Source organism: Larus michahellis, chromosome 3, assembly GCF_964199755.1.
Source record: "Larus michahellis chromosome 3, bLarMic1.1, whole genome shotgun sequence".
In the NCBI taxonomy this organism is placed as follows: domain Eukaryota; kingdom Metazoa; phylum Chordata; class Aves; order Charadriiformes; family Laridae; genus Larus; species Larus michahellis.
Genome location: NC_133898.1, coordinates 65,113,194 through 65,126,234, shown reverse-complemented (window position 1 = coordinate 65,126,234; position 13,041 = coordinate 65,113,194). Strand labels below are relative to the sequence as shown.

At 42.9% G+C, this 13,041-nt stretch overlaps 1 protein-coding gene across 1 annotated transcript; it reads right to left on the bottom strand.

Moving 5' to 3' along the window:
* Window positions 1-480: 480 nt before the first annotated feature.
* On the bottom strand, window positions 481-11,401 carry RSPH3 (radial spoke head 3). The gene is made up of 9 exons (XM_074580524.1): window positions 11,151-11,401; window positions 10,845-10,932; window positions 9,615-9,756; window positions 8,127-8,272; window positions 7,393-7,596; window positions 6,376-6,538; window positions 5,204-5,290; window positions 2,512-2,778; window positions 481-728 (listed from the first exon to the last, which is right to left on the bottom strand). Exons 1-8 carry the CDS (start codon window positions 11,270-11,272, stop codon window positions 2,519-2,521), a joined length of 1,212 nt encoding a protein of 403 aa, XP_074436625.1. The 5' UTR covers window positions 11,273-11,401; the 3' UTR covers window positions 481-728; window positions 2,512-2,518.
* Between the last annotated feature and the right edge of the window lie 1,640 nt (window positions 11,402-13,041).

The window sequence follows — 13,041 nt, the reverse complement described above, 5'->3', positions numbered from 1 at the left end:
AACAGGTGACATCAGTGTCTTTATATGTCTCCACGTCTGGATTGCTGTGGTCTGTCCTGCCCTCTAGTGCCTGCAGTGTCATCTCCCTCTGTCCCCTCTGCTCCTCCTTGCACCCACACACACACTCAAGAGATGCGGCTGTGGTTCTGAGCAGGGAGTGGAGCTACAGACCCCCAAGCCTCCCCCATGCCACTGTGGGTGCAGAGCTGGCCACCCCACAGCCTTAACCTGCAGGGGACACAGACCAGAGAAAGAGGATTCGGAAGGGAAGGGCATCAGGAGGGGTCCCTGGGGGGAGGTGGTATGAGGGATGTGGTGCGCTCACCCAGGCTCCCCTAGCCACCTGCATGCCAGCCCCCAAGCCACCCTGCCAGCAGCAAGTCCTGTGCCGCACAGCCTGCTTGTCTGCATTACAGCACACTCTACCACAATACACAATGCTTGAGTTGTATCTATACATTCTAATGAAGAAAAAATTCAGGGCGTACAATTCATTATTTTTTAATAGTAATTTAAGAATACATAATAATGTCACAACCTATTTAAGTAGAATAATTCAACACTTCCAGTAAATTTTCTAGCAATCAAACACAAAGCAGGAGTGACAAAAATGAAGACAGTGCAGGTGATCACCTTCCTCTTGTAACGTTCCTAAACAAAATATTCAAGTCAGCATTTGCTTGAATGTTGAATGATTCATGGCAGTCCTCTAGGTTATGCTAAGTCTCCTGTAAATACATGACAAAACAATTATTCAGTAACGAGGAATCCTTAAAACTGACATACAGTGTCCCAAAAATGAGCTGAAACATTTACCATTCTCATGAATCATGTCACAAAGCCTTTTTGTTTCTCTAGATAAAGTTAGCCTGAAGTGATTTACCTGATTTACCTAAGTCACAACAGGAGTCTCCAGCATCATGGGAAAAAAAACAATGCAAAATCTTGATCCTACTGAGACTGAGGTTAAACCTCCCACTGACTCCAATGCCTAAACCAGAGTTTCATTTCAAGCCTTCAATTCCAGTCATACGCATAAAAATAAATTCTTCTTAGAAACTTATAGATAGATGTAGCAAGCACCAACTACCTTAATTTCATATTTGTAACACATTTTGCTGGATGCCTTAAGGAATCAAACAAAAACGAAAACACAAGCACGCTTTGTTGAAATACTGTCAACTCAGCAAACAGAGGAGGAGTTTACAGGGGAATATTCCAGCTTTGAAAAGCATCCATGGGTATGTCTATCTACACTCTGTACTGTGTGACTCCAGACACTCAGTTTTAACACATTCATATTGCATCAAACCACTGAGTGGATTTGTTGGCAGTTACATCTCATTACTTCTGATTTTCAGCTACCTACAGAGAGAGGTGAATAACTGACACCTTCCAAGGGAGCTCTTCCATGTAACCAACAGCTGCCCTGATTATCACTGGATGTCCTAGCCCAGCATGGAGGGAAGGCAGGGTCTGCCTGTGAGGCCACAAGTGGTCCAGTGAAAAGTCTGGACGTGCCTTTTGAGGGTATGAGATGCAGAGATGGTACTTATCTCTTCGGGTGTCATTCCTGACATCCCATTCTCAGACTGGGATCTGGCCTGCTGGGTTAGCACACATCTCCTCTGACCTGCAGAGAAGAGGGAGCACTGGAAGAGGAGGAGTCTGGACAAGGCAGGACTTTTTCCACAGGCACAGCTAGCAAGGAAACGATATTGCTGCAATGGAGCACAGATGAGCTTTTATGAGGGGGAATGTCCCACTTGTGGAGTTGGCCTGTGAACAGACAGATATGTGTGGCAGTGCAGGCACATTTTGTCAGTCATGTCTGGCACCATTTCTAGTGAACCAGCAGGAAAGGACAATTACAAAAAAAAATATGAGGCTGGGCTTAGCACATGGCTCCAGCCCCTCACCAGTGCTCTGGGAGTCAGGAGGCTGAGGAGGATTTTGCACTGGACAGAAATTCCCAGTGGCAGATAACTCTCTGAACCTGAAGAGCTTCAGCAACAACAGCCTTTGCTCTATTACCTGCTGAGATGTCCATCCAAATTTGTCAGGAAAGGAGAGGCTAACATGAGTGAAAAGAAATTTATCTAAGTGCCATAGCAGTTACATTTCAAAATAGGGAAAGTAAGGAAATTCTGTTCTGAGAACATTATCAAAGCAACTTGCAAAGGTTATTAGGATGCTCTCAATGTCCTTCTCATGACCATCTAGTGTGGGGTGTGGGACAGCATTACTTTTCAACTGTAAACATCCCAGGTTTTTGATGGATTGGACTGTAGAAGGGGGTAGAATTTCACTGCCATTCATTGCACTAGTAACTTCTGTCTTGCTTCTTACAGCCTGAAATCAGCAATATCAGCATATGGAAAACACGCTTTAATGCTCTACTGTTGCTTAGGCTCATCCTTCAGCATAGCTAGGGCACAATACTTGTAAATAGATAGGAATTTGTTTCTTGTTTCAGGTAAGCCGTTCACCTCCATTTACTTGATGACTTGCCTGTTTGTCACTCAGTTTCCAAATCCTCTGTTCCTGCTTGATCCGATTCTTCTAACTGGGAAGAGATGTGACGTGAAGGCTGCTCCTCAGCAGAGTGGTCAGTCTCTTCATTCTCTGTGACCAGTTGGTCAGCAGTGTCTGTCTCACCAGCCACCTGGGGTGCTGCATCTGTTGGCCTGGGCTCTTCAGCAGGTGCCTCTGTCTGATTAGGCAGAGATTTATGGCTAAATGCATCTAAGCGTTTTTCAACCACTGTACAGATCAAGGCTGAAACAGAGAAAGCCACCATTAGCAAACATGGAGGGAAAAAAACCAAACCTATAATTTGAGATTACTTTATACATTACTGACCTATAACTTCTTAAACAGGGGAAAAAAAACCAAAATAACATTAAAAAGGAAAGAATACTAGAATGAGAAAAAACATCCCTGCTGCTGTAGCCTAGTTCCAGCCAAATGACCAGTTTACACTGAAAGCAGTGATTTGAAAGGGTTCACCTGGATTGTTTTGTTCATTTCCTCACAGTTGTTCCTTACTTCTGGAGCAGGTCACCTCGCCAGTAACAAGGACTAGCCAGGTTGCACACAGCATGATGGTTTTGGCAGTAGGAAATGCTGGAACTATGGGAGTGATTAAAAGATTTTTATCTTTCTGAAAGGCAGCAGTAAAGCACCTATTGCTGTTTAGCCTTTGTAAATTTGTCTAAACATTATACCCCTTCCAAATCAAAGAACGTAAAAGAAAACAAAAAAAAAAAAAATCAACACTCACTTTGATTTACATCATTTAAACATGAAAAACAGAGGCCAACAATGCAGAGAAAGAAGTTTAACACAGGAAATAGGACAATGTACAGGTGCTAAGAAGAGCTTCATTGTTAATTCATGGATTGACTTCTCTGAGAGGACAAACATAGCCACCTTACACTGTGGGTGCTTCCCTTGTAGTTCACAGCTCTTTTATTGGACAGTAGCAAAATAAATTCTTTAAGGATCATCTTCATTCAAATACGTTAAAAATGGATCCTTAGAGATTTTTCCTATGCTTCTGTGTAAGTGGGGGGAAGAAGCCACAAACTATCTCAGCTGAGGCTGTGTCTGCCTCTACAAAAGTTGGAGAATCTAATTTGCAGTTCCTTTTGCAGAGATGATGTTTACTGAACAGTGGGTGATTGGGTGTAAATGAGGAAATACAGAGGGTAAATAGCAAAACAGAGGCTGATGGTGTTACTTATTGGCCTACTCCATATGCTCTGTGTGTCTTAGAACTGGTGCAAGATCACAATATCTGATTAAAAAATTAAACAGATTTAACACGAATATGATAGATGTTCTCATCAATAGTGTATCCTGCAGCAGGATTCTCCTTGGGATGCTTATTCAGTAGTCACATACAATATTTCTTTCTTAAAAGGTGAGAAAATTCCCTCCTTTCTGAAGAGCTACATGAAGTGATCCTGGAGTGTACATACTGGCATATATATCATAGGATGAAACACCTAACAGACCAGCTGTAATTATCCAAATTATACCTTAACAAAGGATCCTGGTTAAACTGAAAATAAACCCAAAGGAAACAAACGCAATTGTAATTCAAACACAAAATCACAGCAGGAGAAAAACTCTAGGAATGAAAGATGTAACGCGAGGATAAAAAGTGGTTTGATCTAGGACCACAACAGTGGACATGCATTCATCATAATTTGGTGTTTCTACACAAGACAGAGTTTAGATTGTTCAGGTATTCCAACTACAGCCTCTGAAAACTGACTAATAAAAGAACCTGAATACTTACCTTGAACTAGCCCAAAAGACGGGTGATATTTTAATCTATTTCATAAGCAAGGACATTCGCCATCCCTGGAAGTGTTCAAGGCCAGGCTGGATGGGGCTTTGAGCAGCCTGGTCTAGTGGGAGGTATCCCTGCCCATGGCAGGGGGGTTGGAACTAGATCTTTAAGGTCCCTTCCAACCCCAACTATTCTATGGTTCTATGATTCTATGACATGATTATTGATTGCTGAGGAGGTAAGCCCTTGTTTTGATGAAAAGTGGTGGTGACCTGACTTCTCAGTCAGCCATGGCCTACGATTATCCCTCTCTTCTCCTTTCACGTAGGATGAACAAACTACTCCACAGCTCAGGGAGCTTACAAAAACAAGTTAAGAGACTTTTGTGGTATACACATGGCTGTAAGCAGAATGAGCTTTTCTGTTCCCACTGGCACAATCAGGCACACTACAGAAAACAGCACAGCAATGATGGCTGTGTAACATATGAGAAATACAAGTCTTATAGCAGAAAAAATAATTGTTGTTCTTTAACCATTCTGTTCCTGCCAAACATATTGCATCTCCCAGCATCAAGACATTCTCAAACGGTATAAAGACAGCAGAGAGAGAGTAGTGCAGCATGACTGACACTTCCATTATTTCAGCTGAAAATCAGTTACCTAGATGTATGTAGCAGTAGTTTTCCAACATTAAAAATGTTTTAATATAGTAAAAAAACAAAAAATGCCACCCCACCCCACCTCCCCCCCAAAAAAAAAAGCCTTGGAGTTCTTACTAAAATGACACCTGCTACCTTAACTCACAATGACCCTGTAAAATGTGATATTTGTTCTGACTGGGAAAAAAAACAATCAAGAACATCAAGCAGCCCAGATGAAATTCCAGGATTTGGTAACTCACAGTCAAGCACTGTCCTCCCCAGAACCTTCCTCTCCAGTGTTTCTTCCACTTCTGTCATCAGCCATGGAAGGAATTCTGTCTCAATATCTGTAAGCATTTAGCAGGAAGAAAGAAAGAAAAAATGTCTTTTTATTAAGGATGAGCAACAGGATCTTGGGGCTGTTTTTCATTTGCTGTGATCATTAAGGGATGAACATCTTTGCCAAAAGACACTTGCTTTGCAAGGGACAGATTAAATCTCTCAGGTGTTGTTGGGTTTCTTATCTCCTGCCTCTCTTACTAAGGTTCCTCATTGTTACGGACCCAGACCAGAATCCTCTCAACTTTAGTTGATTTTCAAAGGGGTCTGGCACCCTTGAAGGGCTAGCACAGATGAGATACACAGTAATGTTCTAGTGAGATGAAAATAACTATCCTGAACAAGTCAGAAGAATAACATTTCCTGCCTTGCTTTCCAAAGACGTCTGGCCTCTGGTCAGCTGAAAGCATTTTCTCTCTCTGACTAAAGAGCTCTTGCTTACCCATGTATTTCTCAAATCATGCCCTTTGTACACCATGGTCCCAAAGCTTGCCCGGTTTTCAAAATACAGTCAGTTTCTGCATTTGCCCCATGACTCATTCTGGACAGAGTGTACCTATTCCCAAGCTGTGGTCTGGGCACCTGTGTGTTGCCTGGGGAAATGGGGTGCAACAAGGTAGCCTATAAGAAATGCTGCTGATTCTAAAAGCTTGGAAGTCACCGATGTACAACTCCAAAATTATTTTCAGGGCCTAATTATAATTGACTAATTTCTCCATTGCTCTGGTAATAATTAACAAAGATTCAGAATGACATACAGATTTCTTTGCCTGTCCTATCAAAATACATTTGCTTCAGTTTGAATCTCTCTCTCTCTCTCTCTCTGCTCTACCAATCCTAACCACCCATTTGTTTCTCTCCAATTCAAAAGCTGTAATGCTGTCAGCTCTTGCTTATTCTTGACTACTTATACAGATGACCAATAATGTTTGTTTTAAAATTTTTAGTTTGGAAACTATCTCTTTAGCCACAAATGTAAATGAATAGTCTCATGAAATTATTCTAAATCATGGGACAATAAGCTATGTTTTATGGTTGTTCTGACCTTTACATTACTCAGTTCACATATTAAAAAATAAAATAAAATACAAACCTCTTTCTACGGGGTCATAAAAAAAACCACTGTCACGAAGATTGTTGAAGACCGAGGGAACGAGATCAGCCAGGTAATGCTGAGCAAATGCCCGGGCTGCAATTTTCTCTGTGGTCTCTTTCTGTTTCTGCAGCATTTGCATGTGCTGGTGTTTGCGACGTTCCTGTCAAGACAATATTGCATGTAAAACTTTCAGGCCTTTAGCCATTACTCCTTTGATCTAGACTTTGAAGAATCGTCACAGTGTGAGAGATAAATAGCAACAATAAGAGTACCAATACTTACGGCCTCTAACTTTCACAAAAACTTCTCTTGTGAACAAGTGCTTGAAAGCGAGCTTGTACTCAATCTATGGAGCACTAAAAACCACAAGGACTAGGGAGAAACACGTTCCTTTGGTATACCTTTTCTGATTTTGACAAGTCTGTAAAATAAGGGACTTGGAGATGGCCAAATGAAACCCTTCTCTGATACCTTAATATGCATTTGATCTTATGATTCTTTGCTTTATTATCACAGATAAAGCTGATTGTTGGCCCTGGAATAAGATGAAGTTGGGTCAGGATTTCCTGAACTTTCATCTTTCCAGTTTTATATCCTATTTGATGTGATTAAAGATTAAAACTCATATTAGTCCAGGAAAACATATACTATGTATGTTATTATATGTATTATCTATATACGATTATATTACTATAATGAAAAGACTTGAGTAACAGCTGCGCCAGGTACAAAGTGCACTGTCGGGTTTGGTTCTCTCCATCAGATGTCCGAGCACACCAGTTCACTGGAGCATGACTGTTCTGAATAAACACAACAGCGTGCTGCTGGTACATGAGAGCAAATGGCAGAGTGCAGCTGTATGGCACCAAAATGCTTTGCGGAATAGCAAACTTGACAATAGCCTTTTGGGCACATCCAGCTTATTTCACAGCTTGTCTTTTGGTACTGGAAATTTTTTTTTTTCTCTTCTGATGAGCATTCAGACAGGTGTGTTTTGCTCTTGGGAAGTCCTACCTTTTCCTCTCTGTATCGCCTGTCCTGCTCTTCCAGGCGCTGTGCTTCAGCAAGCTCTGCATTACGCAGCTCTGCATAGGCACGCTGACGTGCCCGCAGGTGGGCCAGCTCTTCTTCTTCCATGACTTCCAGCAAAGCTTGCTCAACTGTTTTCCCAATCAACACTTCCAGGATCGGCTTGACTTCAATGTCAAAGTCAAACAACTGAGGATGGGAGTCAGGGAAACAGAGATAAATGACCTTTGATCACAATCACTCCTAGCATCTTGGCAAGGAGAAAAGGAGGATGAACAAAGCCTGTGTGCTGAAGACAGGCCTGAGAAGTGCAGGTGGGGACCCAGTGTCAGCCAAAGCAAGAAGTGTGAATGCAGGTGAGGAATAAGTGATGAGAGGGCTGGAGTGAGACACCACACACCCCACCACAGCTGCTGTAGGGGCTGCCAGGGAGGAGCAGAGCACTCACCTGGACCCTATTTCTGTTCACCTCTGGGTTCCCAGCCCCTTCTCGGACTGGATCCTATTTCTACAGGGGAGAGCATTTCTTCAACATTGTAGTTCTTAGCTGCAAGCAGCAGAACCTTCCTTAATTTTGCATTTAACCTCACAGCAGACAATGGGGACTTCCCCCCCTCCCACCATGTTCTGTGAAGATAAGTTTCTTTCTGCTTCTGCCTCAATTTTGCATCAGAAATGTGCTTTGTGACAGCACTTGCAGACCTGTCTTCATTTCATACCTCTCCTTCTTCTATTTGCGTGGCCACATCTTTTCCTGTTTTGGCTGGTATGAAGAGCGGAGTGGCTGGTCTGTCCAAAAATGCATCTGTTTGACACTCTGTATCAACCTCTATTATCCGGTCACTAATCTCTTCCAAATACAGCTCTAGAAATAAAAGCGCATCCGATGCTGCAAGTTGGATTCTTTTTATTTTAACTGTCAACTATTTTTGATGACTCTATAGGGTGAATTATATCCAAAGAGTGCAAAAAAAGGTCTTATAGAAAGTAAAAAAAAAAAAAAAAAAGAGACACTTCAACTTAAAATGTAGATCAGTTTGCTGCATAGGCCATCTGATGCCATGTTCGCTGTAACATCTGGTGCACTTCTTAAAATGGCATTTCACTTAGTTGGTTTCAAAAGTCAGAGTCTAGACCATTTCAGTCCACATTGCAGAATAAGCAATTCTTGGTGGAGTCAACAGGATAGTTAATCATTATCCCTTTTTGAAATTGTCCTATCTACTAACAAGTAATATTGAAAACCTATCTTTTTCTCCATTGTATGGGGCAAACCAGAACACCGGATATTGGGTTAAAAGAATGATACTCTACTTCTGATCCCACCAGGAGTGGCTTTGAGGTAACCACACATCTGTAACAACATGTGCTTGATTTGAATTATAACTCTGTCTCCTACTGCAGAGATAAACAGCCTGGCTCAGATAGTAAGATCTGTGAAGTACTTAAAATTATCTGCACTAGTCAGTGGGAAGAATATGAGACCAAGACTTCCACACTAGATAGCCTCCTTCTGCATCCAACAGAATTCGAATGGTGAAAAGCTGCTGTGTGCACTGGAGGTGATATAGGAGGTTCAACGGGGCTGGGGCTGAGGGAACATTCAGCAGCCAAAGACCATGTCTGATTAGCGTGTAACACAGCTGTTTTCCTAGTTTGTAAGTCAGTCCAATCTGAACTGATTTTCAGAGGGCACAGCAATACGTTACACTCACCTCATGATTACCCCACTGCCAAATTTTGGTTTTCCTACAAATAAAATAGTTTTCCCACAAATAGGGCAGTTTCCTATTCTAAATTAGGGTGAGTCCCACAGTTTTTAATAGTAGTTTTATTATTACATATGACTGCACTCTTAAGCAAAATTTTTAAAACCCCTCAATTTTAAGCATACACCAAACTTCTCTGGTGATACTGGAAAAGACAAGAATAAATGAAATCTTGACTAGTGTTCAAGAACATACATTGAAAACTGAAAAACAGAGCCTCTTGGAAAATTTCACTAATTAGCCAAATTTATTAAATACACCTACAAATAAGGGGTTATAACGGAAAGGATTAGAGAACCTCTGATTCTAGAATTCTATGATTCTAACCTTAACCCTATGTGATTCTACCAACTGCATCATCAATTTATGAAATGAATATAAATCATCAAGGTTTTGTTTTCAGATGAATTTAAAAAAAAAATAAATTCAGCCTTTTACCTGTCTGCACATGAATATGCTCTCTGCCTTCCACAGGCTCAGGTGTTCTTGGTTGCATTTGCTCTTTTGCGCGCTTTCTAGCCAGTGCTTTTTTCCATGCTTCCCTCTGCCTTTGAATCTCAAGGGGACTGGGTTGGGTACTCTGAGCAGGGATGAAGTAAAAAACACCCAGACCAGATTACGCTTCATACTTGGAAATGATACTAATTTCTCTCAACAGGAAAATTAAGGGGGTTGGTTGATTTTAATGCTACATATCTAGCATTTCAGGTTTACTTTTCTGTAAACCTGACCCTAAATTTTCAGTTACCTTAAAGACTGTAGGGCATGAAACTAATGAGGTATGCTAGCTGCCTACAGGCACATACTAATGGCATCTCACGCTAAGAGCAATTAGTTGCTATTTGGAAGTGGATATTATATACAGAACTTCGCTTTTCAAGATAAAGTACATTAAAATGGCACGTTCTTGCTGAAAAGTGAGAGATTCTAGGTAAAGCTTTAAGAAGCTCACATGGACTTAAATCCAGTTATATTATCAACAGAATTGTTTGCTAGATAAAAATTGTACGTTCATTATTGTTGATGAAGCAAAAGAAACCCATACTTTTACATTCAGTACTGTATTTGTGGATTGAAATGAACATCACTTTCAAACTTCTGAAACAGAACATATGTGAAATTCACCCTAAGAAACAGCTACTGAACAACACAAAGTAGCTTTTAAAAATACAGACTGCTTTAAACTCTTATATCATCAAAGTACCTATATAGAAATATTCTCTGAAAATAAAGTGTCACTAAAACATTTACTACTGTGCCACACAAGCAGCTTTTACATGCAGCAGGACCATCTAGCTCTGCTGCTTTAGTAGGGTAAGCTAAACTCTACCCCAAGACTTAATTTCCCAAGAGCTGCTGTTCTCACTGACACCACCTGTGGATGCATATGGTACCAGATGATGCATGTCAGTCATTGGCGGGGGGGAAATAATCAAGTACCTAATGAGAAAAAAAAATCAGAACTACAGATGTTCGTGGGAAACTAAATGCTTTGAAGAAAGGCTGAGAACAGTCACGTCCCAGTATAACTGGAGAGCTTGCGACTGTGTGAAATACTTTAAGCAAAATTACAACTTCAGTAGTTAAAATTATTAGCGAGGAACAGTTTTCCAGCCCTACCCGTTACTTTTCAGCAACGCTGTAGTACGATCTACATAAAAGACATACCACGGGTACGACTTGAAGGGCGTAAGTGTTGCCGCGCACCACTCTCCTGTCATACATCAGGTTGGCGTACCGAAGGGGTTCCTTCTCTCTGCGACATCAAGCACAGACAGCCGTGGTTACAGAGCTGCCACCTGTACGCTAAGCACCTCAAACAAGCCAGAAGGACTCTGAAAGGCCAGAGGTGTAAGCTTCCCCCGAAGGATTCCCTTCCCCCGGGCAGGGCGGCGAGGGAGAAGGAGCGAAGGGCAGGAAGGGGGCAGCGGTGCCCTTTGGGGGCGCGCAGGCCGCGGCCCATCGGGCACTCACGGCTCGGCGGCGTCCGGCGGCGCTCGGTACTTCGGGCGGGCGGGCAGGGCGCGGGGTCGGCTGCAGTAGCTGTAGGGGACGGCGGGGTCCGCCGCCATCTCCGTCTGTCGTGCGGGCAGCATGGCGGGGTCCGTCCGTAGCGCGGCGGGGCCGGGCGACTCGATGAGGGAGCCCTAACGGCCGCCGGCGCCGCGGCAACCGTCTCCAGGGCAACGCGCGGGCGGGGCGGGAGGGCGGCCGTTGGCCGTGAGCCGGTTGCGCCGTTGTGGGGCGGCGGTTGGTTCCGGTCTCCGTCCCACTGGTTTCTCCTGTCAGAAGGAGCTAAAGCCTGAGGGAGATTCCAAGGGGAAGCTGGGGCTCTTAACGGGAAACGATGACTTTTAAGTGCTAACGGCTTTGGGCTTGGCGGCGCTGCGGGGCCCCTCCTGGGCCGAGGCAATGAGGGAGTTTCACCGCCGGGTGTCACCGTCCTCCTTCCGCCTGCGTACAAGCCGCTCGGGGACTGGGAGGTTCCCGGTCAAACGCGATTTTAGCCCCATCTGCAGTGCCATCGAGGATGCGAAAACTGGCGGGGGGCTAGCAAGAACCTGTCGGGTGGTGGTCTGGAGGCTTAAGTACCGGTGTCCTGAAGGGCAGTTGTTACGGTTTGAGGAACCCACAACAATTTATTCTCGTTTAGACAATTATTCCTGATATACCCGATGACCCCTCCCCACCCGGGAAGGGGAATTGGGAAAAAACAAGTAAACCCGAGGGCTGAAATATAAACAGATTTAATGGAATAAGACTAAATAGTTAACATTAGTAATACTAAAGAACCAATATTGATGCCAATACCAATATAAAATATACAAGGATTATACTCAGATAATTCGATCAGCAGGAAGCTGTGCACTCCCACAGTGAACAGTAAATGTTGGACACTGCGAGCGCTGAGACTTCAGGAGGAAGGGAAGGGATCAGGGGTCCGGCACTGGGACAAGAAGTTCTCAGGATCGCAGCCATCAAGGAAGAGAGAGAGAACTCCTCAGCAAACTGATTTATATTGAATGTGATGTTGATGGTATGAAATAATCATGTTGGCCAGCTTGAGTCAAGTGCTTGGGTCTTGCTCCTCCTCATCCCCACCTGACTAACTCAGAAACACTGAAACCTTGAAACCCGCATACCATAGCTGGGTATAAATATTTTCACAAATTCAGACACTAGAGTCTTTTAAACGTGCAGTTTTACCAAGCATTAGAAGAAACTTTACTGAAAAGTAAAATTACTGAAAGATAAACTAGTCCTGTGTCACTCAAGCCAGGACAAACAGCCCAAACAGCTGCACTCCTAATTTTGGTTTTTCCACACAAGTAGAGGATTTGGATACGGTAAAGGTGGTGTGTGAAGTGAGATAGGAGAGTGAGGTGGGCCCTCAGTATGCCATCCCGTGTCCATAGTGAGCTGCACTCCCTGTCATGACAAATCGTGCGGATGTGTTTTCAGAGTCTGTGAAAAATTTCCACTAAGGGAAATATAAAAGCACTTAAGGGTTACTGATCTAATGATAGCTCTTTTTTTTAAACCTATGTGGGTAGTGATATAAAGGCTTGATTGCTTTGGCAAGACTGAGTATAGAAAATAATCCATGCCCTTTGTTTCTGAAATCTTTGGTTCAAATGTAATTCACAGGTGAAATGCTGTTTATTTCAGCACAGTTATGTTACTGTGGCAGATGTCTGTGCTCCATGTGTAGACAGTCACAGGCAAGAGAACTGCAAGTAGCAGGGATCACTTCATAGGAGGCTTACAAGGCATGGAGGAAGCTGTATAGCAAGAGAAACTTTTAGAAAAAGAAGTAAAAAAACCCCACCCCAAACCAAAAATAAAAAACCAACAAAAAAGCAAG